The sequence below is a fragment of the Marmota flaviventris genome, chromosome 13 (assembly GCF_047511675.1).
Source record: "Marmota flaviventris isolate mMarFla1 chromosome 13, mMarFla1.hap1, whole genome shotgun sequence".
NCBI lineage: Eukaryota > Metazoa > Chordata > Mammalia > Rodentia > Sciuridae > Marmota > Marmota flaviventris.
In genome coordinates this window covers 41,722,200-41,748,668 of record NC_092510.1, presented here as the reverse complement: position 1 = coordinate 41,748,668, position 26,469 = coordinate 41,722,200, and the positions used below count along the sequence as shown (strand labels likewise).

Below are 26,469 nucleotides of genomic sequence, written 5' to 3'. Positions count from 1 at the left end.
ATTTCACCATGTTACCTACAACTCATTTAACTTGCTGGACAAAAAAAAAAAAAAAAAAAATAGTTTTTAAATTTTATCAGTCCTTTAAACCTCACACAAGACTTAAAACATCAAAGGTCAGACTGTCTCAACCACTTATATAATTTTACTTTAAAATACGTGATTTGTATAATTTTGTTTTTTGTGCTTAAATCCAAGTTTTAAGCAAGAGTTCTGTGTAATTAGAAAAGGTATTAGGTGTATCTTTCAAACAATGTCAGAAAATAGTAGTATCTGCTTTGGGGAATCATTAATTCCCCACACAGACTGATTTTAAGCAACATTTAATCTAATGTAAATTAATGTAAATGATGCGTCCGCTTTCTAGTCATTTAAATAGAAATTTTAAACCGTGTAATGAGATTGTAAAGTCACACCAATGACTATTTAATGCTGTACAGCTTAGATTTGAAATATTTCGAGATGGATTTTTAGCCTGAAGGATTATTTTTATTAGAGCATTATAGTTATACATAGTAGTGGGGCTCATTTTAATAAAATCATATACGATGGAATTTTATTTCAATCAAATTTACCTTAGGCAATTTAGCGAGACCCTGTCTCAAAATAGAAAATAAAAACGGATGGGGATGTGGCCGAGTGGTTAAGCCGCCCTGGGTTTAATCAATTAAAGAGGGACTTTTTCTCACCCTTATTCTTCTCACCTTATTCTACTGATTTTCCCTTGCTCCCGTATTTATTTGCTTGTTTGTTTGTTTGTTTTGGTACTGGGGATTGAACTCGGACACTCAACCACTGAGCCACATCCTGAGCCCGATTTTGTATTTTATTTGGAAACAGGGTCTCACTGAGTTGCTGAGTACCTCGCCCTTGCTGAGGCTGGCTTTGAACTCCCGATCCTCCTAAACCGCTGGGATTACAGGTGTGCGCCACCCCGCCGGGCTCCTTTATTTATTTTTGTTGGGTACCTTCTACATATATGTAGTAAAGGTGAAATCCCTGCGACATATTCATGTATATATATGATTTGGTTAAAGTCAGTCCATATTTCCTCTCCTTTCCCAAACCTTCCTCCCTCTCCATCTCCCTCCTCCACTTCACTGATCTGTATTTTTTTCTTTCTTTCTTTCTTTGGCTTGGGGGATTGAACCCAGGGCGGCTTAACCACTGAGCCACATCCCTATCCGTTTTTATTTTCTATTTTGAGACAGGGTCTCGCTAAATTGCCTAAGGTAAATTGCTGAGGCTGACTTTAAACTCATGGTCCTCCTGCCTCAGCTTCCGATGCCCAGCTTCCTAGATCTTTTTCTTCTTCTTAAGGTTCCATTGCCTGCCTTCATTCTTAACAGAACTCAGGTGGGCTCGGCGGCAAACGCCTGCAATCCCAGCTACTCGGGAGCCTAAAGCAGGAGGGCCCCCCCTCCCCCGCCCAAAACACAAGAATATAGAAAGGGCGGAGATTTTTTTAATTTTAATGTAAAATTAGGATGTTTTCAAATATGAATTGGTGTTACGAACTAGTAACAGTAGTTTCAAGAGCTAGAATTGTATGAATCACCTCCTTTTCTCTTGCACGTGAACGTATAGTCAAGTCCTTTAATTTCCTTTGGAAACTTTCCAACATTCTATTTTTTTAAAAAAAGTGAGGGTAAAAAGGGGATGGAGGTTTTACAATGAAGAGGATTTCCACTTGGTGTTTTCTATTTATTTTCTATTAACAAAGTTATATAGCAACTTTCTTTAGGATAAAATTTTAGCTTTTAGGTCTAACAAATATCTTGCAAAAGGAGCAATCTATCGGAATATTTGCTTGGTCCCTGGGCAGAATGCTGCTGCGCAGGCGCTCTGATTCCCCTCCATCGCGCCCCTTATGATCGTCGCAAGTGAATGACATAATTGCTCTGCGCCACAGCCCAGCTTCGGGGCCTGTAGCTGGGCTGAAGTCCTTACTTTCCAGAGAGGGGCGGGGCGGGACGCGAGGGGGCGGGGGGGATTTTGTTCTACTACGCATGCGCACCGGGGATGGCGACGGTGCCTCTTTCTTTGCCTCTTTCCACAGCTCTCCCCGACCGGGGGGGCTGAGTGCCCTCCCCCTTCTCTCCCCGCCCCTCCCCTTTCGCCCTCCCACCCCCCCCCCCGCCCAGCGGGGCTTCTAACTGACAGTTGTCGCCAGGCCCCGTCCGTGCGCCGCCTCCTCCTGCCCGGGTCCCCCACAGGTAGCGAGGGGCGGGAGGGGGTGTGAGGGAGAGGAGGAGCCGGAGCCGCCGCGGCCCAGTGCTGCGGCCCACTCCAGGGAGGCGAGGGGAGAACCCCCTTTACTCCTCGCCCCCTCCCAGTCCCCCGCCGGTCCGGGAGGGGGTGGGGCGCCGAGGCCGCGGCCGCCCGGCTGGGCCCGGCCGGTGGAGAGAGGGAGGGCGAGGCGCGGAGGGGTGAAGCCGGCGAGGGCCGCGCGCGCCACCGCCGGGGGGAGGGGAGAGGAGGGCACCTAGGCTCTCCTCTTCTCTCCCCCCTCCCCCGCGCGCCATGTAACCCCGCCCCGCCGGTGGCGAGCTTGAGACCCCCGCGCGCACGGATTCGAGCCGGCGGCTAGGGAGACGGAGGCTCGATGCGGCAGGGGCTACGCGGCGCGGCCGAGCCGTGAGGAAGCTGTCCGAGATCACGCCTCCCCCGGCGCCTCGAGTGGCCCTGTCGCACAATCTAGTTTGGGCCTGCCGGGGGCATGAGCGTGCCCGAGACGCCGGGTGAGATGGAGCCAGCCGGGGAGGAGGAGCGGCCGCCACCAGAGGCCGAGGAAGAGGAGGAGGAGGTGGCAGCGGCCGCCCCGGCCTCAGGGCCGGCGCGCCGGAGGAGTGCCTCCTTGCTGGAGGACGCGGACGAACAGGAGGCTGCAGCGGAGGCGATGGTGGTCTCGAGTGGTGGCTGCAAGGAGCAGGAGCTGACCTACGAGCTGCAGCAAGGCTACCGAATCCTGGGCGAGTTCTTGCAGGAGAAGCACCGGGGCCTCACCGCCCCTTTCCTGAAGCCCTTGGGGGGCGTTGCCACCGGGGAGGAGGAGGTGGCAGAGGGGCAGCGAAGCGGGGGCCGGGGCAGTCGCACCCTCCTGCAGCACCCGGGACAGGGCTTGTGTCTGCTGAAGATGGAGGAGAAGTTCGTCAGCGGCCAGTACGCCGGCATCACCGAGTTTGTGGCGGACTTCAGGTTGATGCTGGAGACCTGTTACCGCCTGCACGGAGTGGACCACTGGATCTCCAAACAGGGCCAGAAGCTGGAGATGCTGCTGGAGCAAAAGTTGGCGCTTCTCTCTCGGTAAGCGAGCCCGGTCCCCGGTGGGATTGACAGACTGACACAAACACACCCTCACACGTGTCCGAGGATGGGCTGGGCCTGGGGCCGGGGGGCAGCTCTGATAGGTGCTGAGTCGGTGCCGGAGAACCCCAGGAGGAGGAGCAGCACTAGGCCGGGGCACGGAGGGTTGTGGTGGGTGTGGGCTGAAAGCAGCTTACACTCAAATGAAGGGAGGCTGAGAAGGGAGCCAAATTTCCCATGCCTAAAATTTTTATCCGAGCACATGGAGTTTGTAGACGCAAAGTGGAATGGTTCCTGTAAGAAGAACACGTGTAGGCGGAGGAAAAGCTTTTGTGGGATCAAAGTTGAACCCACAACTTTTGACAGTTTTTTTAATAGTTTTTAGGACGAAATCTCTTCAGAAAAACAATTTTACTTCATGTAGAAGGTGATTGTTTCGAACCACTAAAAGATAATTTTATCTTTTACTACCTATTTCAGCCACCGGAGATTTATAGTGTTACTAAATGGGTAATGATTACTCTGCCATGCTCCTAATACTTTCCTCCTTTCATCTGAGCAAATAATTTTTGCAATAAGGGAATACATCAGTACAAGGTTTTAATTAAGTTTAGACATTTGTGTGTGTGTGTCTTTTCCGTGCACCCAGGTCCTAGCTAATGCTAACCAAACGCTATACTTCTGAGATACATCCCCAGCCCTTAGACTTTGGTTTTGGTTTGTTTTCCTGCCAGAACTCATGGGCAATTCAGATAGTTATGTGTTTTTGGTATACATCACCCATAATTCCAATTAATTTACTCTAGCAAGAGGAAAATAAACACAGGTGCATACTAAAGTAAATATATTGTTTTAAAAATTGTTATATAGTTGATATAAATCAATTTAAGTTCTTAAGCAATAGAAAAATAATTAAATGTTGTTAGAAATAATAGTTGAAGTGGATAGGTGTTTTGCGAGCTGAGAGAACACAATGAAATCATTTAATCTTTTCATTTTTCTGATCTGTAAAACGGTTATAATAATGGTTCCTGTGTCATACAGTTGCTGTGAGGATTCAATGAGTTTAAAAATGGTCAGCCATAGAGCACTTGCCTGGCATATGAGAAGCACTGGGTTCGTTTCTCAGCACTGTGTATAAATAAAATAAAGGTCTATCAACAAATAAATTTAAAAAAATGTAAAGCCAAGAGTGTTGGTCACACAGCCCAGTGTAAGTGTTAGCCATAATAATAGTAGTGGTGATGGTAGTTGAATGAAATGAGAATATACCTCATATCTGAACCTGGGCATTTTACTTGTACTTTTGTGGACTAGTTCCTCAAAAATTGTGGTAATATTTTGGTCCTTGATTTATAATTTTAATTTAAAATAATTGAGTCTTTGTTACTGGCCTCACATATTGCTGTTTTCAAGACTGCTAGTGACTTATTACATTAAAATGTTAACAGTAATTTACACATTAGAGGAACTCTTTAAGGAGCCTCTTAAGATCTTTCATGAAGTAGAATTGTTTGGTAATAGAATAATTATTCACAAATTAGATTTGTAAATTACTTTTAATATTTTATTTAGTGATTTGATACTTATGTAGTATGTTTGTTACTGTCTCCAAAGTGCATTTTGACTGTGATTCATAAGAAACAATCCATTTACATGTCATTATTTTTAAGCAGTAAAATACATTCAAATTAATGTCAAAAGATTTTAGATTTGGATGGAACCTTAAAGTTCTTCTTGTCTGTCTAGGTTTACAGTTTTGAAGCAAGGATTTAGAATAAGGCAAGAGAATAACTGAAGGGGCTAAGAAGTAGTATATAGATTTGACTGAATTATAGATGTTTTCAAAGCACTGCATGTTTAGCAAATCTTAGTCTTAAAAAAAGGGGAGGGTGACTGTTTCTCTTTTACATAAAGGTAAATTTTTAAATGTTTGAAATCATTCCCAGTGGCTAATGCTCAAACATATTTCCACGTGATTTTACTAGTCTTCATAATTAGGAATTGAACTTATAACATTGCATAGTTGACATTCCTCAGGGAAGAATGATAAAAAAATTCTTGTATTTATAGCAGAAAGTAATATGATGGTATGAAGTAGACAAAGTTCTAAATTCCTATATTTGTCTTGCAGCTGTATTTGATGTGTGCAAACACTTTGTGAATAATAGGTTTGCTATATCACACTTGGCATACTAAGAAATCATTTCTTTTTCATATTGGCCTAACATCTGAGTAATAACTATGTAAGTGTTTTAAGTGGGTACAACTTTGAGAAAAGTGTAGGTTACAATTATTTGGAATACAATTTAAATATGTAGATGTTCCAGAACAATATTGTATAGATTGTTCATGTGAATATGGTTTTTAGCAAACAGATGACTCATAAACCCTATTTGTAAATATCTTTAAGTGGTAGATGGTATTTTAATAATAAAAACAGTGAATCACTCAGATGTTATTATTTAAGTTTTCTTTTGTCTTCTGCTATATATTTGTAAGACGCTAAATTGACTCCTAATTTCAAGTTTTGGAGATAACATTATAGCTTCTTAGTGAGCAATAAATGAGGTATGTTACGTAAAGAGCATGCCACACTATCATTAAGAGAGTAGCCCAATGGTATTAGTACTGTGGACACGTTGTATATCTTGAGTCTCAATTACATGTATAAGAGGCTACATTAGTGAATTGTACAAATATTTAAATATCTGCTTAAATATTTGCTCAAAAGAATTCCATATTGAGCTAGATGTGTGCATTGCTTTTTTCTAAAGTGACACTATATTTTGAAGGGCCCAACACATCTTTTTAAAATTTTAATATTAAAAATACAGTTGTTGACCACCCATTGCTAAAGATACTACTTTCTCTATTATATGACATAATTATTCTTGGAAAGTTACATTTTGAAGAGATTTCATTCATTTGTTTGAGGCAACTAAGAAACTGCAGTTAGATATGGAGAAAATCACCCAAGTGGAAAGGAATGGAAAATAATAGAAAGTCATGCACAAAGATTTAGAAAATGTCATATGTTAATAAGAATTTTTACCTCTTCCAAAATTGCTTTTAAGATGCGAATGTTTTTGAAAGCTTTAAGAATATTGCTGTAGCTGGGCCCTGTGGCACATGCCTGTAATCCCAGCAGCATAGGATGATCGCAGTTTCAAAGCCAGCCTCAGCAATTTAGCTGTTTCAAAATAAGAAATAAAAAGGGTCAGGGATGTGGCTCAGTAGTTAAGTGCTCCTGGGTGTGATTCCTGGTACAAAAGAAAAAAAAAGAAAAAGAATATTGCCAAATAGCCAAAAGATTTTTTTTCCTGGTTTTAAAAGGTTATAAAAGACACTAAAAGAACTGAATTAAAATTTTAATTTTGGTCATTTAAGATAATGTTTTGGTGAAAATAATCTTGAGTATCCTTGTTAAAAATTTTTTTTGATTTTTCAGTTGTTGTTAAAAATGGTACATGTAGGGGCTAAAAGTTTGTTCTTAACATATAGCTGTATATTAGTTCATAATTGATTCTTAGTGGACAGAATATTTTTCCTGGGGATGAGAATACAAAGCATTCTTATCAAGTCTTAAATTTTTTAAAAATAGAGGTATCCATTTACCTGGATACATTAACTGGATAAAAAGAATTCTGTACAGATTTGAATCCTCTAGTTAAATTTGCATTTTTATTGGCTTGCTTACACTCAATTAAGGTAAAAATTAATTGGGAATTTTAGCAAGAGGTTTATTTTTCCCAAGTAGTCTAATTCCTCCCAGCTCTCATTAAGTACTGTAATTCTGTCTCCTTTACATAAATCCTTAAAAATTGGGAACCTTTATAAGTAGAAAATCTGGATTTGCCTCTTATTCAGAAGTAGAGAACTACATGATAATAAATTCCACTTAATAGCCATTCTTAAACACCAACAACAAAACAGTGTTTTTTAAAGAAGGTCCTGAAAATATTTAGGGCAATGATGAAAGTAGAAGGGTTCAATTAATAAGCTATTTATTGAACACTTGCTTTTTAGGACTTAGGGGACAGTCCCTATTCCCAAAGGGCTTAGAGGCTATTAGGAAGACACATATACAGGTGTGTAAAAGTTAGTAAAATACATTGAGGCTGTGATTCTTGAACTTGATTCATTTTCAGACTACTTGATGTCATGGTACTATCTACACAGCACCCTGAAACATTGATATATCTAGATGTATCACAGAATTTTTTGCTAAAGGGTCCAAATGATTTAAAACAAATTATGGAAGGAATCCCTTAATCAAAGAGATCCCATCTAGTACCCCACACACACTATAAATTAGGGAAACACGATCAAAGATCACTTATGGATATTTTATAATAAATCTTGGTTTAGCTTATGAAATGATTATGTTCCAGGGGAGCATAATCTTAGGTCTACTGTGATGAGCTATGTTATACAGTATTAGGAGAGTGTACACAGGTGATAATTACTATGTGGATGGGAGGAGCTGAGATTAAAATTTTTTATTAGATTTTATTCAACAGGTTATAGTTTGGAGCTAGCTTTTGAAAGAATGGATAGAATATTGATAGGAAAAATTGAGAAGTTTATTGAACAATTATTTTAACTATTCTATGCTGGATAATATGCAAAGCCCTAGATATAAAATGGTAAGCATGACCTTGTTCCTTACTTAAAGATAATAGGTGAATAGACACATACTCTTGAAGAAATAGGAGAGTATAGAGCATTCTGGAGGAATGGTTTATACCCAGTGTTTAGAGTATAGAATAAAGAGGACAAAGAGTGGCAAATAAGTCTAGAAAAATAAGTTGGAGCTAATTATGGAGAACTTTGAATGCTTGTGTGGGAATTTACGATCTAGGTAGTATAAATTAATCACAGTTTTTGATTTAAGGGAGTGACAGGATGATCTTACTAGTATTTTGAGGTTCCAAGGCAGAAATGAAAGAAAGAAATCAGTTAAAAAGCTTTGAATTAATTCCATTAAGAGATAATAAGCAGTAGGAATAGAAAAGTGAATGAGGATACAAAATAGACTTTTTGTCAGCAGGTACTGTGGTAAATGGCAAACTGTTGGATATAGGGTGTGAGGGGAAGATGATGTCCAGAGAAATTGGATCATCTGTGCCCAGGTAATTGTAATGCTTAGGGAACATGATAGGGAGGCATTCACTTGAAGACGTCTAAGCTGAGAGTTTTTCGAAAGGTACATATGGAGCTCAGCATAGTGATGAGGGCTAGAGATGTTTAATGAAGGATTAACCTGCAAAATGATGGTGGTTGAAGAAATGAGATTGCCCAGGACACCATCTAATAAAGGGAACCAAAAGCAAAACATTTTATGAGGTGTGTTTTCAAACTTGAAAGAAAAAGATGATTCGAATAATTATGATTAAACTATTTATAACGTACATTAAAAGCTAAACAGCTCAATTAGAAAAAGCAACTAATGAAGCTAAAAAGAGTTTATTCTGGTATAAGTAAAAGGTATTTGAAAGACTATAAACTTACAAACTTTATTAAAGGGTTTTATTCCATTTGAAAATACTAAAATATTTGAAAATATTAAATAACAATTTAGATTGCATATAAAATTAAAATATCTTAATAAAGTCTAATACATTTTGACTTGTCTGTTTCTCATTGTATTTGTACCCTTGGATTTATTTTTACATTGCAGCAAAAAAATTATGGGGGGTGTTCATGTTGTACTTCAGCTTTCAAACCATCTTTAGGCTATCTCCATAAAATTAGCTTTGCCTAGAACAAATAATAGTCATTTTCATTTCCCAAGAACTTGCATAATATAATGAATCTTTAAAATTCATATTACCTGAGGGCTTGTTTTTTTGTTTTTTGTTTTAATGAGGAAAGACTAATAAGCCCCAATGAAAATATTATGTATCACCCAAACCTTTCATTATGTTGGGTTCCACCTGGGACCTATGAATGTAACTATTAATCATGCTTAAAAATCTGGATAGTAAGTATGTACACTTTGATAAAAAATACTAAGGAAAACCAACAGACTAGTAATAGTGGTTAGTGGTTGTTGCTAAGTAGAAAGATAAGGGGCAGTTTTCATTTTCTTGTAACTTTTCTATACGTGTATCCTAGATTTTCTACAATAAGCATATCACTTTTATAGTAAAATCAAATTTTTCATTGTATATTTTTTCCCTTTGGCATTTTCATATTTTTTGTTTTTAAAACTGCTTTTCAGTGTCAGTGGTAATTTGTCTAGCAGTAAGGGATTCCAAAACAGTAAAGGATTCCAAAATTTGCCTAAGTGATTCCTAGTGAGTTCAGGGGTTTCCCTCATCTTTGTTCTAAAAATAAAAACAGACTCCATTTTACGTGGAAGGAAATAGACCATCTGAAAAGCTTTACATAGAAACATTTTCCGTAAAAGCCATTATAAAATATAGATTGTTTCCATGTTGGTCCACAAACAAAATTTTTGATATATCTGATTTTTAAAATTTGAAGATATTAAAAATAATCAATAAACAAAATAGTATCCCTCTCATTGGTAATTACCTATCCCCTCTTTTGTTTGTCTTCATGACTTTTATTGTAACTAAGTATGTACTATACTATTATGTAATTAATATTAAACTACCTAGATAATTTTTATGCATAATAAAGTTTGAAGACTGATGCTTCAGGGTATAGTACCTGTTTCATGTATGATTTCACTTTACAATTTAGTTTTTTTATTGAAGTATATCTGTAGCACTACTTTTATGATTGTCAGTTTGTGTTTTGGGTTATAGTTGGAATGGTGGGAGAGAAATGAGAAGCAGATATCTTCATGTGGAAGAGAGCTTTAAGTAACTGGTAAATAGTGAGGGATGGTGTTTTGAAGGGTATTAAGTTAGGAGATGTGATATGAGGTGTCTTTTATCATTCAGAAAAAGCATGAAGCCCCTAAAATCATGAGTTTGGCATAGGCTATTACACAAAATTCTTTGGTTTTACATTGTTCAAAACATTTTATTTATTAGAGATTTTTGAACATATATAAAAGCAAAACAGAATATTTGAACTTCCCTGCATCCTTTACCTAGTCTCCAACAATATTTATGACCAGTTTTGCCCTGTCTACTCTTTCTGTATATTTCCCCTGTTCGGTATAATTTTGAAGCAAATCACTGATAGCAAATGATTCTGTAAATGCTTTGGATTACAACTCTCAGAGATAAGTACATTTTCATTTTAAATATAACTAGAACAACATGTTATTTTTATTAATAACATATATACAGTCAGTGAACATTTCTGATTATTTCAAAAATTGTATATATATATTTTTTTTTTTTTGGTGATGCTGGGGATTGAACCCGGGGCCTTGTGCATGCTCTACCAACCAAGCTATATCCCCAGCCCCTCAGAAATTGTATTTTTAAAATATATTTCTATATATATATATCTATATATCTATACAATTTCTAAGGCCACATATCATGATTGGTTATGTCTTTTAATCTTTCTCTGTCTCTTTTTCCCTGTCCCTCCTCTCACTACTATCCACCCTCTTCTTGCAGCAAAATCATGTTGAAGAAACCAGGTTGTTATCTGAAGTTTCTTATAGTCTTAGATTCTGCTGATAGAATTCTGTTTGGTTGTCCTCTGTTTTTCCTATCAGTTGATTTGGTTCTAGGAAATTCACCAAATTCAGGATCAGTTTTTGGAGGCAGAGTGGTGGGCAGGACTATTTCTTTAGGTAATGTTGTATTCATCCATCAGGCTTTGGTTTTACATTTTAAATCAATTATTAGATTTAACATGATGAATGTGGAACAGAGCTTAAAGTAACTGGTAAATAGAGGGATGGTGTTTTTAAGGATATAATTTTTCTAAATGCGGTAAAATGAAAGGTAACGAATGGTGACTTATATATATAATGGTGACTTATATATACTTTATTTTTATGTGGTGCTGAGGATCGAACCCAGTGCCTCACGCATGCTAGGTGAGCGCTCTACCACTGAGCCACAACTCCAGCTCTTCATTTATTTTATACAGTTAAAATTCAACTGTTGGACTATATGGCAAATAATCTTTTCATAGTTTCATCGTCTGGTGGAGTTTAGAACATGAAAGTAATTTTCATGGCAGGCTATTTTATTTATAATTTGAGAAACTGATTTTAATTTAGAATTATATCAAAACATTCTAAGAGTAAATCCTGTTACACAGAGGTGATAGGTTAAAAACCATTAAAAAAATAATAATAAAAGGGAGCCTTAGCTTAAACTCAAAGACACTGGGCCCTGCCGCAGCCCGGCTGGGCAAAATAACGGGGGTGGGGGTAAGGGTGACAAGCAACTTGAAGGTTGAAACGGGAACTGCTTTATTGCAGGGCAACGGCAGTATATATAATCAACTGATTACACACAGCTTGATTCAATTAGTATCATCTAGATACAGCAATCAGCCAATAAGGAATCTCCATCATCTTAATGGCTCTGTGGCATTAGCTCACAAACCACTCCTCCTGGCAAACTGCCAGGCGCCATCTTAACTTGGTTGTGGCCCTCAACAAGGCCCTATGTTTTTAATCCATTTAAACTTATTTGTATGATCTTACATATTTGCTGTGAGTAATAATACTACTTTCTGTTTTCCTCTTTTGATTTTGGGGAATAATTAAAGAGGTCCAGGTTTAACTGTCACAGTAATGCTTTTGCACATTATCAGGCAAAGTATTTCTTTTTTTCTTATTTCTGTACTGGGAATTGAACCCAGGTGTGATTTACCACTGAGCTACATACTCAGTCTTTATTTTTATTTATTTATTTATCTTTTGAGACAGGGTCTCACTAAGTTGCTGAGGTTGGCCTCAAACTTGAGATTTCCCCTGCCTCAGCCTCCTGAGTTTCTGAGATAACTTATCGGGCAAAGTATTATATTTATTGACCTCAGAGCTGTTTGGATGATTTTTAAATTTTGTGTTTCTCTTTTATAGTTCAGTATGAGTTCCAAGCCTATATAGGTCTTTAAGGTGTTCATCTATGACCATTTTTCCGCTCAAATACAGTACACAGTAGTGTGTGTGTGTGCATGTATGCATATTTTAATTTTTTAAGAGAGAAGATACAAAGAGTTAATAGGTTATCAGAAAGCCACAGACTCAGAAAAAATAAGAACCAAAGGTTTAGACCACAGATTTAACAAATGTCCAGTAAGTCATGATGATGTGTGGTTACAGTGGAGAAAATTCAATTTAACTAACTGAAGGAAAAAATAGGCCTTTAAGAGAAATAACAGAGAATGTGAATAGTATCTGAAGATAAATATTCTTATATTGTGTCCAAGATTGTACTATGAACTGTTTAGAAAGAGAGTTTAATTCTGACCTTTAAATGATAGTTTTGTTCTGCATTAAGTTGAAGGAAAAAAAATTTAGAAACAGCCCTCTTCTTATTCTAGGACTCTGAAAGAGTGACTATGATGTTTTATATTGTAGACATCATACCTTTGTGAGTAAAGTGAGTTTATTTCTTGTTTTGCCAGTGACACTTATATATTGAATAAGATATTGGTTTTCTCTAGAATTTCATTCATTGGTCATTAACTTCATAATATACAGAACAATTTCACAACATTTGAAATGTCCTCTTTTCTACTTAGGAAGCCCCTTTACTTTTTCTTCCTACATGTAGGTAAATTCTAATCATTGTTTGAGGTCCAGCTCAAATATCATCTCTTCAGTACAGTCTGATATAGAATGAATTGCTCCCCGCCCCCCACTCTGTATTCTATGATTCTTTGTTTTGCATCTGTTTATAGCACTTAAAAACAAAACACAAAATATTATATTGAGGATCAGTCTGTCTATCTGGATTAGAATTTCTATAAAGGCAAATGATATGTCTTATTCATTGCATTTTTTAGGGTTTGTGGCATATACAACATGAAATAGTATTGCCATATTAAGCCCACATTCCTGCTTGTTGTTCATGACAAAACAGAGTTGTTATCTCCTCAGGAAAAATTCTTTGCCCATCTCTGCTTTTCAGCATATATTAGGTATATTCCTCTGTTTTTATGGAACCCATCATTTGAGTGCATATTTGTTTTGAAGTTTTAAAAAATGACAATGAAGTTGTCTGTTTACCTCTTTGCCTTGCTACATTTTAAGATTTTCTCAGACATTTTTGTATATGTAGAAACTGTAGTGCAAAGGAGTTCAATAGGTATTTCTTGAGTTGAATAGAGATATCATATTCTCCCTTAAAGGAGAATGTGTTCAAAAGCATAATAGGTAATAGATGGTTAATGTGGTATGATAGATACAGCTCTTACATTTAACATATTTATAATGCTTATTATCTGATAAACACTAGAGGGGAATTCAAAGATGAATATAGAAAGGCAGGAGTTGATATGAAGTTGATGTTTAGGTCATTCTGGGCAACAAGAATAGCATATTTAAAAGTGCAAAGAGAAAATAGCCTGTATATAATTATACTACTGGATAGTTAGGGAATAGCCAACAGTTAGTTTGGCTAGAGTGTAGTTTAATATAGAAAAGTATTAGGAGAGCCTAATATGCTGTGCTAATAGTCTGATATTCCATATCAGAAGTTATTGTATTAAAAGGTTTTAAATTAGGGAATTATAAGGAGCACATGTGAAATGGAGGAGAAAACTAGTATCAGTTTGGTATTTTCTCATCCCTTAATTTTCAGCATATCTTATTCTTTGACTTCCAAATTAAAAGATTTGCATTGACTTTCTTAGATTTGGTGTATGTGTGTACAAATGTGTCTGGAAATTTTTGTTTTAAATGTTAAAGAAATCCTGGTGTTGTGCTAGGAAATAAAAGAAAGACTACTTTCTTTTGCCAGAATAGGTACTATGCTAGATTCACATCACTATATTATTTAGATTGGGTTTAGTGGTTTTGTTTCTATACTTGAATAATTTTAGTCTTCTCCAGTTCTCAGAAAAAAAAAAAATTGTTAAATCCAGAATTTTACCAATCTGAAGTTTTTCTGTTTAACTGGTTATTCTGTTCTACCAAGTTATTTTTCAAAACGTTTGTCTGCCAATAACAAAATGAACTGTATTTTTTAGAACACACACGCTGTACCACAGGAGCTCTTCAGGAATTCCCTCAGAGCCCAGCTGCCACCTCCGGCTTCCCACAAGCCTCTCAAACCCCACCCCCCCTCCTGCTCTTGAGGCCAATTGGCTGGGTCGTGTGGGCGGAGCCAAAAAAAAGTCCCCCAATGAGCAGCTCCCTGGTCTGAAAGGGCGGGGAAACAGCCCAATGGGCATCACCACAGAGGACCCAATCAGCTGGCAGCTAGAAGTTTGCTGGGGCCGCTGTGAGCCAATCATCAGCTGGTAGCTGGAAGTTTGCTGGCAGCTGGAAGTTTGCTGGGGCCCCTTTGGCTGTGGCTCTCAAAATCTATTGGTTATTTTTAAGACTTAAATTTTAGAGGGGGTTGAAGCTCAGTGATAGAGTGCTTGCCTAGCACATGTGAGGCACTAGGTTCAATCCTCAGCACCACTTACAAATAAATAACTAAATGTATTGTGTCCATCTATAACTAAACATTTTTTTAAAAAAACTTATATTTTAGGGCTGGGATTGTGGCTCAGTGATAGAGCACTTGCCTTGCATGTGTGCGGCACTGGGTTTGATTCTCAGAAGCGCATATAAATAAATGAATAAAATAAGAGGTCTGTCAGAAACTAAAAATTTTTTTTAAAAAGACATTTTAAAAGTTTTATGGCAAGAATATTTAAATTATAGGGTAGCTGAAATTTTAATTTTTTTATCAACAGTCTAAATTCTTTTTCTATTGATAGTTAACATTTATGTATTTCTTTCAATATCCTATATACTCTGTTAAAAACAGTGTGGTTGAAAGCTCTTTGAAGATTTGGAAAACATAAAGTTATCAAAAAATTAAGATTGAAAAAAAATCACCCATCTCATCATATAGAGGTAATTGTTATAACAGCCTCTTTAGCCTATCTATATACATATATATTATTTATTCACACAAAATTCAATATAATTTTTTTGGTTTTGTACTGGGGAATTGAACCTGGGGGCACTTAATCACTAAACCACATCCCCAACCCTTTTTTATTTTTTATTTAGAGACAGGGTCTCACTGAGTGGTTTAGTGCCTTGCTAAGTTGCTAAGGCTGGCTTTGAACTCGCACTCTTCCTGCCTCAGCTCAGGAGGGATTATACACATGTGCCACCATTGCCTGGATCAATATAATTTTTGATTTCACATATATGCTTTTTTATATCCCATTTATCACCTATAAAGATTTTATTTTATTTGTGTAAATGTTGTTATGCAGAAAATTATTTTATTTCAGCATTATCTGTTCTACATTAACAGCCATAGGACCCTATGGTGGTTTTTTTGTTTGTTTGAATGGTAGGGTCTTTTTCCTAAATATTTTTAGTTTTTGTCATTGTGGATTAGGTATATTTTGTTTTGTTTTGTTACCATTCCAACTCTATTTAAGAAGTAGGTTGAGATCATCAGTTATGCCATGATGAGTTTGTGAGACTTACAGTAAGACTTTACCTTAAAAATATTTTTGTTTTTTCACATCACACAACTAGTTTTCTAATGTTTTCATTACTTCACTGTGTTTTTTAACTGTACTTTTCAACAGTTAATTGGTTTATCAGTCTAGAGCAAGGATTAGAACTAGAACCCAGCAGAAAATTTGAAATTGTTTTATTATAATTTTAATAATTGTTAACATTTATTGTCACTGTGTAACTGTTTGCAGTGCTTTAGGCATATGAAATTAATCCTCAGAACACTAGATGATTATTGATTTATATAACCTGTTTACAAATGAAGACACTGGGGTACAGAAAAATTAATTTGCCCAGACAAATTAATGGCAGATTTGAATCCATCCAGTTTGACTCCAGAGCCCAGGCATCTAAATCAGTGCTGTGCTGTTATGAGCAATAGCTGTTAAGGATTGAGAGAAAGAGGTCTTTTCTACTGAGAGAGAGACTGGAGAAAAGGATCATAAGAAATTTCAGGGAATAAGGAACATTCAGATACCTTTAGTAATAAGATTGACAGTATTTGTAATATAGATAATTAAAAATCATTATGTATATAAAATGTAACTATAAATCTAAAGGAAATGGTTGAAATGTAACTATTATATATATGGATTTTGTTAGCAATCCAGTGATTAGTGTTTGTACTATTAATAGTTTATTAATTTTAAAAATAATGTGTATATCTGGTGGCAAAAAATAAACAGTTCAAGAAATAACTCAATGAAAAATAAAGGTCCTTCTCTCACCAATTCCAGGGGCTCCTGCTGTTAAGAGGCTACTATTTTTAATAGTTTCTGATATTCAGTTGGGTGTCTTATTAGTTATTTCACTTTAACATGTTTAAAATGGAACTTTTGGTTTGGTTTATGTGTTGTTTTTTTTTTCTTTATCTTTAGAAAGCCTTATCTTAGTAGATTTTACCTAGTAAACACCTTAGTAGGTGTTTCTAGCCATAAAGCTAGTGTTTTTCACTGATTCTATCTTTTCACTTATTCCCCATATGAATATGTCAATTGTGAGCTTTCTGTCTCTAAAATATATTTTAAATTTTGTGTATTTCAGTGGTGAGAGCATGCACTTAGCATGCCTAGGGTCCTAGGTTCAATCCTCAGCACCAAAAGTAAATAATAATCATTCAATCAATCTTGTATATTTTTCTCTACTGTTACCACTCGAGTATAAGCCATTATCATCTGCTGAAATACTGCTATAGTTTCCTAACTTATCTTGCTTCTCATTTTTCCTCCTACTCTATTTTCTGCTGATAAGCCAGAATGGAATGTTTAAAGTAGACATTAAAAGAAGTCAGTACTCATCTTAAAACTAAATGCTTCATTGACACTTAGGTTACAGTAAAAGGACTTTGACTTTCTTTTCTTCCTACATACCTGCTAAAATGTTTCTCATCTCAGGGCCTTTATTTTTATTTTTTTAATATATTTTTAGTTGTTGATGGACCTTTATTTTTTTCACTTATTTGTATGGGTGCTGAGAATCGAACCCAGTGCCTCACACTTGCTGGGCAAGTGCTCTACCACTGAGCCACAACTCCACCCTCTCAGGGCCTTTATACTTGATATTTTATCTAGAATATTCTGTTCCTAATTTTTTTTTTTTTTGTTTTATGACCTGCTCCTCCTCCTGTTACTTCCTCAGAGTAACTTCCTAATTCTTGACTATCCTTCACAGAACTTACAGTATATAATTTAGAACTTGTATATTATGTCCATATTTGTTTACTTGCATTTTATATATCTTCTTTATTGTCATTAAGCTCAGTAAGAAGTCTTGCCAGTAAATGTTGATGCCAACACCTAGCCCACTACCATGCACTTAATATTTAATGAAGGAATAAATGAGATGAATGAATGGATCTGTCTAGCATTTGGGTCAAGAGAGAGGTTGAAGTCCAACTTTATTTTTTTTTTAAATGTCCAGCCAAATGTAACATTACTTTTTTCCATTGTTTTGAAATACCATCTTTAGGATATGTTTTTGGTATATATGGATCTAGTTTCAAGTTTTCTCCATTGTGCTCTTGACTCATTTTCTGATGAGTTATTATTTTTAAGTATTTTTTTAGTTGTCAACGGGCCTTTCTTTTTATTTATTTGTTTGTTTATTTATATGCAGTGCTAAGAGTCGAACCCAGTGCCTCACACATGCTAGGCAAGTGCTCTATCACTGAGCCACAACCCAGCCCTATTGTCATTACTTTAAAATTTATTTTAACATCTGATATAGTGAGTCTTCTATTAAAATGTCTCCCCCAGGTTTTTTTTAATGTTTATTTTCTATGAAATATGTAGCTTTTTAATAATGTAGTGGAATCAACATTGTTTCACCCATGTTTGATCACTTGGCATAAAAAATACATGAGAAAACATTAGAAATTATAGGTTTGTGGAATATAAGGATGATATTCTTCCTATTCATTAAATGAAAAGAGAAGTTGGTAACATTGCTTTCTTTCTATGGACACTATAACATCCACTTGTCACATCCTCCTAATTTCAGCTCTTGTCAGATTTCAGTATCACTGTTAGATCTATTATTTCAGGTAGACAGGGGCAAGACTCACCCTGTATTTCATGTTTGTGCCATTGTCTGAATCTGAAAGTGTCCTCAATTTATGATTTACTACTTTAGAGCCTCATCATTTTTTTGTCAGATATATAGGGGAGTTGGTCAGAAATAGGCAGCCAGGGTATCTGCCTGTCTTCTTTGCAGAGTCATCACAACTTTATCGTCTTGTGGGAAACATGAATATCTGGACAGTGAGAATGACTTAGGGAACTTCTGTTCTGCCTGCTCTGAATTTTTCTGTTGGCAAGGGATAGCTGTAGCAGTAATAATAATGTGGAAAAAAATAGCCCTAACTCAACTCAAAATGCTTACCAAACTTGTTAAAGTTAGTAAGGCACTTTTCAAATACCACTTCTATTTAAATAAAAACTTTACATTTACCTTTGTACTGTCCTTAAATTCAAAACAAAATCAGGAAATAAATATATTCTAAGCAATGTATTTGGTTTTGAAAAATAGCTCTAGTTGTCTTCATTTTTTCTTTTGGACATTATTTATTTGGTGCCATTTCAGAAATGAACAAAGGCTTTGAAATGTTTTTTAACTCCTAAGATTCTTTTCACTTAATCCCTTACTAAAGTTGCCATCTTGAATTTTACTAATGAACGCCTTCTTGCTCAATCCTTGGCTTTTACTTCATCCTTTCTCATTCTACCTGGAAAATTAAACAGTTTAGAGCACTTAGTATTTAAGCACTTAAGCTCTTCTCTTTTGGCCTCTGTTATTCCATTTATTAATTTCTGTTATTCTGTAACTCATCTTTTTTAACATTTTTTATGACTTTATTTTATTTATTTACTTTTTATGTGGTGCTAAGGATCGAACCCAGTGTCTCACCTGTGCTAGGCCAGTGAGCTCCAGCTCCAGCTCCCCTTTAATCTTTTTTAATCTCCTTCTTTTACTGTGTTCTTACTTGTAACCCTCAATAATTCCTAAATTTATACCTTTTATATCTTACATCCCTATACATATTCCTGTTGAGATATTGTTTATTTTTTATGGCCTTCTTTATCACTAACACTCCCAAGTCAGTATTTTAAGTCCTTCCTTTTTTAACATTTGATGTAATAGTTACCCAACTGTGACTACAAAATTCTATGGACAGAAATATGTAATAGTCACAGTTGTGTAACTATTACATCAGATGTTAAAAATGAAGTATTTCTAACCTAAATCTCTTCCCTAATTTTTCTAAATTTTTTTCTACTTTAAGGTTTTCATTAGAGGTGTCATCATTGTTTCAAGTTGAATGTTAGTCATCTTGGATGTTCATAGTTTTCATTCCATTTGTACAAACTGTCATATTCATTGCTGAGTTCCTGTTGCTCAGTAAATATATTAAATGAATTAATTAAAGTTGTATGAATGGGTATTTTTGTCTTTATTTAGTAGCTTCTCTCTTTCTGCTTACCTAAAACTGTTTTTTCTGCCAAATCTAGCACAAGTTCTTGACAAGAGAATACAAGATAGTACAGAGAGGTTGAGTAAAATAAGAGTTTTAAAATATTCTTTGAAATTCATAACTGGAAGATTATTTGGGGAGAATAATTTCATTAGAGTAGGTATAGACAAATACCATATTATAGTAGATTGAGATGTGAATGAAAGTTGAAGTAGATCATCAGTTGAGATGTGACTCTTCAAGGGGAATACAACTTAGACATGCTTATATGCTAAAGGCACCTAGCAGTTAGAGAAAGAGAGGTTGAAGATGCAGAAGATATTTAATAAAATATAAATTCTGAAGACCTTTGAAGTGATTAGTTTTTGATCAAAATATTGGAGGCGCATTTTTCACTAAACAAAGTAAGGATGAGCCTGTATTTAGATAATTTTGGTTTTTGAGAAGCAGGAAGTTAATTGAGCTTACTTCAGAATGGAGCTCTTACTGTTATTTTTTCTGTGAAATAAATATTGGACAGAGTCAACTTCCAAGTGATGGTGGGTAATGTGGTGAAGTTTTTTTGAATAAGGATGACATTAGAAGTTGCTGTTCTGGAGAACAAAAGAGGAAACTGCCCACCTTCAAAGAAGTCTTCTTAGTCGCAGTTGAGCCCAGTTGTGTGTATAGTTAGAAAACAGACTGCAAGGTATTTTCACTGTAGTGCTTAATAATGGAGTTAAAGGAGTAAAGAGGCTTTGGGCTGAGATGTAAGAGAAAGTCTAAGTACCTGAGATAGAAAAGATAATTGGCATGGGAGATGATTTAAGTTACTCATGTATTGAGTTTAAACTATTTAAATACATGAATAACTAAAAGAGGGTAAATTGTATTACAGCAAATGAGTCAAAGAACGAATCAGAGATCTAGATGAGGATAAAGAAGAATTTCAGAGGGAATAACAATTGGAAGAATAGAAGATCAAGATCTTGTAGAAGTTTAATAATTTGTGACAAATTCTTTTTTGTGGATATGAAAACATTTTGTTTATCAGGTAGTTATAAACTACCTGATGAGAATAGTGGTTTTCAAACTAACTTCATGAGCAGAAAAACAAATTTAATATGTATCCCCAGAGTACGCACATTCATTTATAAATCATGTAAATGTTATTTTATGCCATAAAGATTTATGTTTTAGTGGACCTTTAGACAGTTTATAGGAAAGCAGAGAAATATAAGGTCAACATTTAATTCATGTAAATTCCTATCCAATATGTTGATTGGTTACTTTTGAGTATTGACTTGATTTTGTTGTTGTGGAAACAATGTGTACAAAACCTTCAGAGGCTCTGGCATATCTTAGAAAAGTGGAAGAGCTTATGTTTTCCTGGAAGCTTTTTATAATTAACCCTCATATAATAGATACTAATTCAGAAATCAGTAGTTAGCCTAGCTTTTAAAACTTCCCAAGATTAATGTACTGTTTCTCTTTTCATTGTAAATGTTTTTAATCAGTTATTTTAAATTCATTAAGGGACTCATGAATAATTAAGCAAACTTCTAAGAAACTTTTTTATCATTATTCTTAAGCACTAGATTAGTATCCCAGTGTATTAATAAAAACATAGAAGGAGACATGATGAGATTGAAGAGGAAATGTAGGTTCCTAGATTCTTAAACAATTTAGTTGAAAGTTTTCCAAATTTCAACCTACAATCATATATTGTAAAGCTGTATTTTTTTTATAATTTCCTCAAAGTGTTCATGTATCATTGTAAATTTTCTTTCCCAAAATGTTGTTATACTTTTTCTCATACCAATGTAGTATGAAATATATCTCAAACAATAAATTTTTCCATTAAAGAATTAATATAGTGCTTTAAGTATTAACTTTAATATTTCAGTTTTAATATTTTTTAAATATAGAGAAGGGACTGACAGACTAATTATATGATGTGATTAAAGAAAGTTAGAAATTATGTGGGGAGGATAAAAAATAGGTTTATCTAAATACTTTTAATGTAGGTAGAAAACAAGATTCTTCTTAAGATGCTGTTAAAGTGAGTTTATTGCTTATCCCAAAGATTTGACCTTATAAATTGACTTATTCTTCTCCAAGGCACTTGAGAGAAAAGACAACGATAGCAGTTACATCTAGAGGCTATTATGGATTGGAGGATGAAAAGGGAACTGCATGCACTTCAACAAGGCGTCGGTCAACACCTCGAAGTTTGGCAGGCTTGACAAGTGGAGTTTTTGAATCTATAATGGTTCAAGTTTTGAGACAGGAAGAACAGCTGAGAGCAAAAGAAGAAAAAAGGTAAATGTTAAAAAAAAAATGAGTTACATGATGTTCAGATTTCCAGGCATTACTTTTCAAAGAGTAGGTTGCATAACTTTTCTGTACCCATATCCAATTCCTGGGTCCTTTTATATAGTATTCCAAAATGCAATATCACCAGAGTATAAATTCATAATGAAATAGCACAGTGAAATTTTTTAAAAAATATGTAAAACAAATTACCTTGAAGCTTATAAAAAATAATTTCTATAAAAGATTTCATAATACTTTCTAGATTTCTCTTACTACCTCAAAGGAATTTTAGATTAGATGAATTTTATGTATATTTATAGTTTTAGAATAGAATCACAGACCTTTAAAATTAGGAGAAACTTCAGAAATTATGTAGTTCAAGAATAACATATAAATTGACCTCTACCAGTTCTTCCATTGATATACATTTCCTGATTAACTGAGCTTATTTTGGATTTATCAGGAAAATGTGTTATGCTCAATTAGTGGTACCTTCTAGGTACTGGGAGCATAGAGTGATGGCACTTATATTACATTTTATTTACAACAAAAGGAAATTAGGGCCTAGAGAGGTAAGTGAAACTCAAGTTAACTGTATTAGGAGTGATTGCTGATGGAATAGGGACTTGCTAATGCTAGTCAAAAGGCAATTTATAATATATTGCTACTTTTTTTTTTTTTCTTTTGGTGGAGCTTGGGATTGAAACCAGGGCCTCATGCATGCCAGGCAACTCTTATCACTGAGCCACATCCCCAGCCCCATTAGAAATGTTGCTTTTCTTAATAAATGTAATTTGCTTTGATATTTGTAGGATTAAAACTCATCCTTGAAACTTTCTGTTCATGCTTTTATAGCAGTTATTAATTTTGGAACCCTCTGTGAAATACCTTTTTTCCTATGTAGAGCCCCATAGAACTTTCCTGTTGTAGGACAGGAGAGAGCAACTGGAAAGGGATAAAAATCTAACAGTAGTATATGATAGATTGACTGGGTAGAATTAGGGAAAAAAAGAAGGCTTATAAGAAGTCTGTAGTAATCTTGACCTTCACTACTAGTTATTGGAAACAGGGAGAAGTCAGGTTGTTCTGGGAACAGTTAACAGGATTTGGGTACCTTCCTTGATATAGGGAGAACAAAGGAAGAGACAAAAAATTACTCTAAAAGTATTAATAATAATAATAATAACAAGAAGATAAAATAATGGTTAGCATTTATTAAGCATGACTACTGGGCCAAATTAGCTCTAAACACTTACTTGTATTCAACATTTATCCTGAGTCACACAGAGATAAGTAACTTGCCCAAGGTCAGGCAGTTTTTGAATGGTGAATTTAAGATTGGAACCCTCTATTCTAGCTCTAGATCTTGCACTCCTAAGCAGCTTTCCTTAAGATTTGTTTAAAAAAAAAAAAAAAAGGATGGGGTAAAGGGGTGGAAGACAGCAAAGAAAATGAAAAATCTTGAAAATGTGAGTCCAGTGTAGAAAAAGAACAATGAACATATTTTGAATAAGTGTTTTGAAGTGATTATGGAAATATTTAAGCATCCTAGTAGGAATGGCTAGTAGGAAACAAGAAATTTAACTAAGTCTTCTTCCTTTCTCCAGTCTTTAATATATTTATATGTGCTTGACACCAAATAAGCATGGGAGAATAAACCATGGGAGAAAAGTCGTTCATTAATGTCTTAACAACTATGATAATTTAGTGGATTAATATGAATTGAGCTATCTTTTCAGGTATAGGGTTAATGTCTTTATTTTTAATTGTAGAATATTTTAAACATAAAGCAAAGAGTAAGTAAGATTACAGTGAAACTCTATGGACCCACAACCCAGCAGTTTTAAAAGAAATTAAGCACAGGTATAAGCAAAGCTCCCTATACTTTTCTTATGCCCTAGAAGAAACCACTATCCTGAATTTTTATTATTCCTGTGCATTTTATTATTGAATTGTAAAAATTCTTTATATATTCTGGATACAAGTCTTTTGCCAGATGTATATGTCTTATAAATATTTTCTCCTGTCCATGACCTGCCTGCCTTCTTATTTTCAGTGTTTTTCTAGAGCAAAAAGTTTTTAGTTTTGAATTTAATTTATCTCTTTGAAAATGCAACAACCAACCATTGAACTTTATAGGATTTTTGTTGTTTACATATGTTGGCAAAGACTAGGGTTGTAGCTCAGTGGTAGAGCGTGTGCCTAGCATGTGTGAGACACTGTGTTCAATTCTCAGCACTTCACGTAAATAAATAAATAAAGTAAAGGTTCTTTGACAACTAAAAAATAAATAATTATGCTGCTGAAAGTATATTTAGGATATTAAAATTTGGTGAAAGACAGATTTATAAATTTTTTCACAGACATGCTTAATGCCTTATTAGTTGGTGTAATTTTCTTCTTATAAATCACATTTGGGGGAATACAAAATATATACTGAAAACAGAGTGCTGAAAAATATGGGAAAAAGCTGAGACCCAGAATGATAATCTGATTGTCCTTGTTTGTTATTGTTGTGAACTTAAGTCTTGGGAATGATATTTTCTAATATCAATGTTTTTTCTATATTTGTACTGTCTTTAACCTAGTGGAAAAAACAGATATTTACCATTTGTGAGGTTTTTCTGTGTGTGTATGTGATTTTTATAAGAAATTTTAGCTTACCCAGGCAGACATGTAATCCCAGTGATACAGTAGGCTGAGGCAGGAGGATACCAAGTTCAAAGCCAATAGCAAGGCCCTAAGCAACCTAGTGAGACCCTGTCTCAAAATAAAAACACAAAATGGCTGGGGATGTGGCTCAGTGGTTAAGCATCACTGTGTTCTGGTACTCCCACCCCCCAAAAATTAAATTTTAGCTTACCTAAAATTATAAAAATCCTTTTTTTGTGGGGAGTGTTACCAGGGATTGAACCCTGTTACCAGGGTTCATTTAACCACTGAACCAGACCCCCAACCCTTTTTAATATTTTGTTTAGAGACAGTGTCTCCTTGAGTTGCTTAGGACCTTACTAATTTTCTGAGGCTGGTTTTGAACTTGTGATTTTCCTGTATCAGCCTGCAGAGCCGGTGGGATTACAGGCATGTGCCACCATACCCAGCTATAAAAATCATTTTTAACCAGACATTTCTAAGTTTTGTTTTTTATGGTTATGTCTTTATCTGTTTGAAGTTAATTTTTGTGTGCAAAATTCAGTTCATCAGTTTTTAAAATATTTTGTGCTTTTTGTGACCTACATAGGATTTTTTGGTTAACCAAGGTTATGAAAATTTTTCCCCCCACCATAAATTTCTAAATTTCAGTTTTTATGGTTCTATTATCTATTTGAAATTAATTTGTGTATGATGTGTAAGGTTAGGATAAAGTTTATTTTTTCCCCCCAGAGATATCCAGTATCATTTATTTGGGGCGGGGTGGGGGGGGGGAGACTCACTACTGATTTACCTTTGCATTTTTGTTGAAAATCAATTAGACATATATATATGAATCTTTCTATAGGTCTTTCTTTATGTTAATAATATTTTTATATGATTACTGTAGCCTTATAGTAAGCTTTGAAATTAATGAGTCTTCATTTTTTTGCCCCAAATTTGGTCATATTAAGATCTTCACATTTCCATGTACTTTTAGAATCATATTGTGAATTTACACAGGAAAAAGAAATAAGCCTGAGGGACTTTCAATTAGAATATATGGATACTTGTTAATTTCTAGGTAATTGTTTACTTTCCCTCAGCAGTATTTTATAGTTTTCAGTGAAATGGTTTTTGCATATTTTGTTAACTTTTCCCTTATATTTTTCATGTTTTTGATGCAATTGTAAATCACTTTAAAATTTAATTTGCAATTATTTATTGGTAATATATACAGAAATACAATTTTTAGTGTCGTGACCATTTGTTTTTTCTCTCAATTCTGTCAGATTTTGCTTCATGTAATTTGAAATTCTATTAGATACAGACATACTTGTGATTTTGTATTTTTGTTTAATGGATTAAGTGTTTTGGACCTTTTTACTTAAACATTTCATTTTATATCCATTATTGGCTTATTAATGATAGGTCAGTTTTGAATTTCTTAAGAAATTTGAGGTATTACAGGATATGCTTTAATGTATTACAAACATCTGCTTCAAATAACGATTGAACACTTTACAGTATGCTTTTATTTACCATTTCCCATCCACCATGCTGCTGTTGTCATACATTTTCTTTGTATATGTGTTACAAACCTCCAGTACAGTTACTGTGTATGCTCTTTAACAGTTGGTTATTTTTTTTAAGAAATTTAAGAATGAAGAGAAAA

General features: G+C 35.1%; 1 protein-coding gene across 2 annotated transcripts in view; it reads left to right on the top strand.

Moving 5' to 3' along the window:
• The first annotated feature begins 2,424 nt into the window (after positions 1 to 2,424).
• Positions 2,425 to 26,469, top strand: part of Brd10 (bromodomain containing 10) — an 83,621-nt gene continuing 59,576 nt past the window's right edge. For both annotated transcript variants that reach the window (XM_071600621.1, XM_027943092.3), the window contains exons 1-2: positions 2,425 to 3,306; positions 21,969 to 22,169. In XM_071600621.1, the coding sequence (XP_071456722.1) occupies positions 2,720 to 3,306; positions 21,969 to 22,169 (788 nt within the window). In that variant the 5' untranslated portion in view covers positions 2,425 to 2,719. The remainder of the gene's footprint in view (positions 3,307 to 21,968; positions 22,170 to 26,469) is intronic.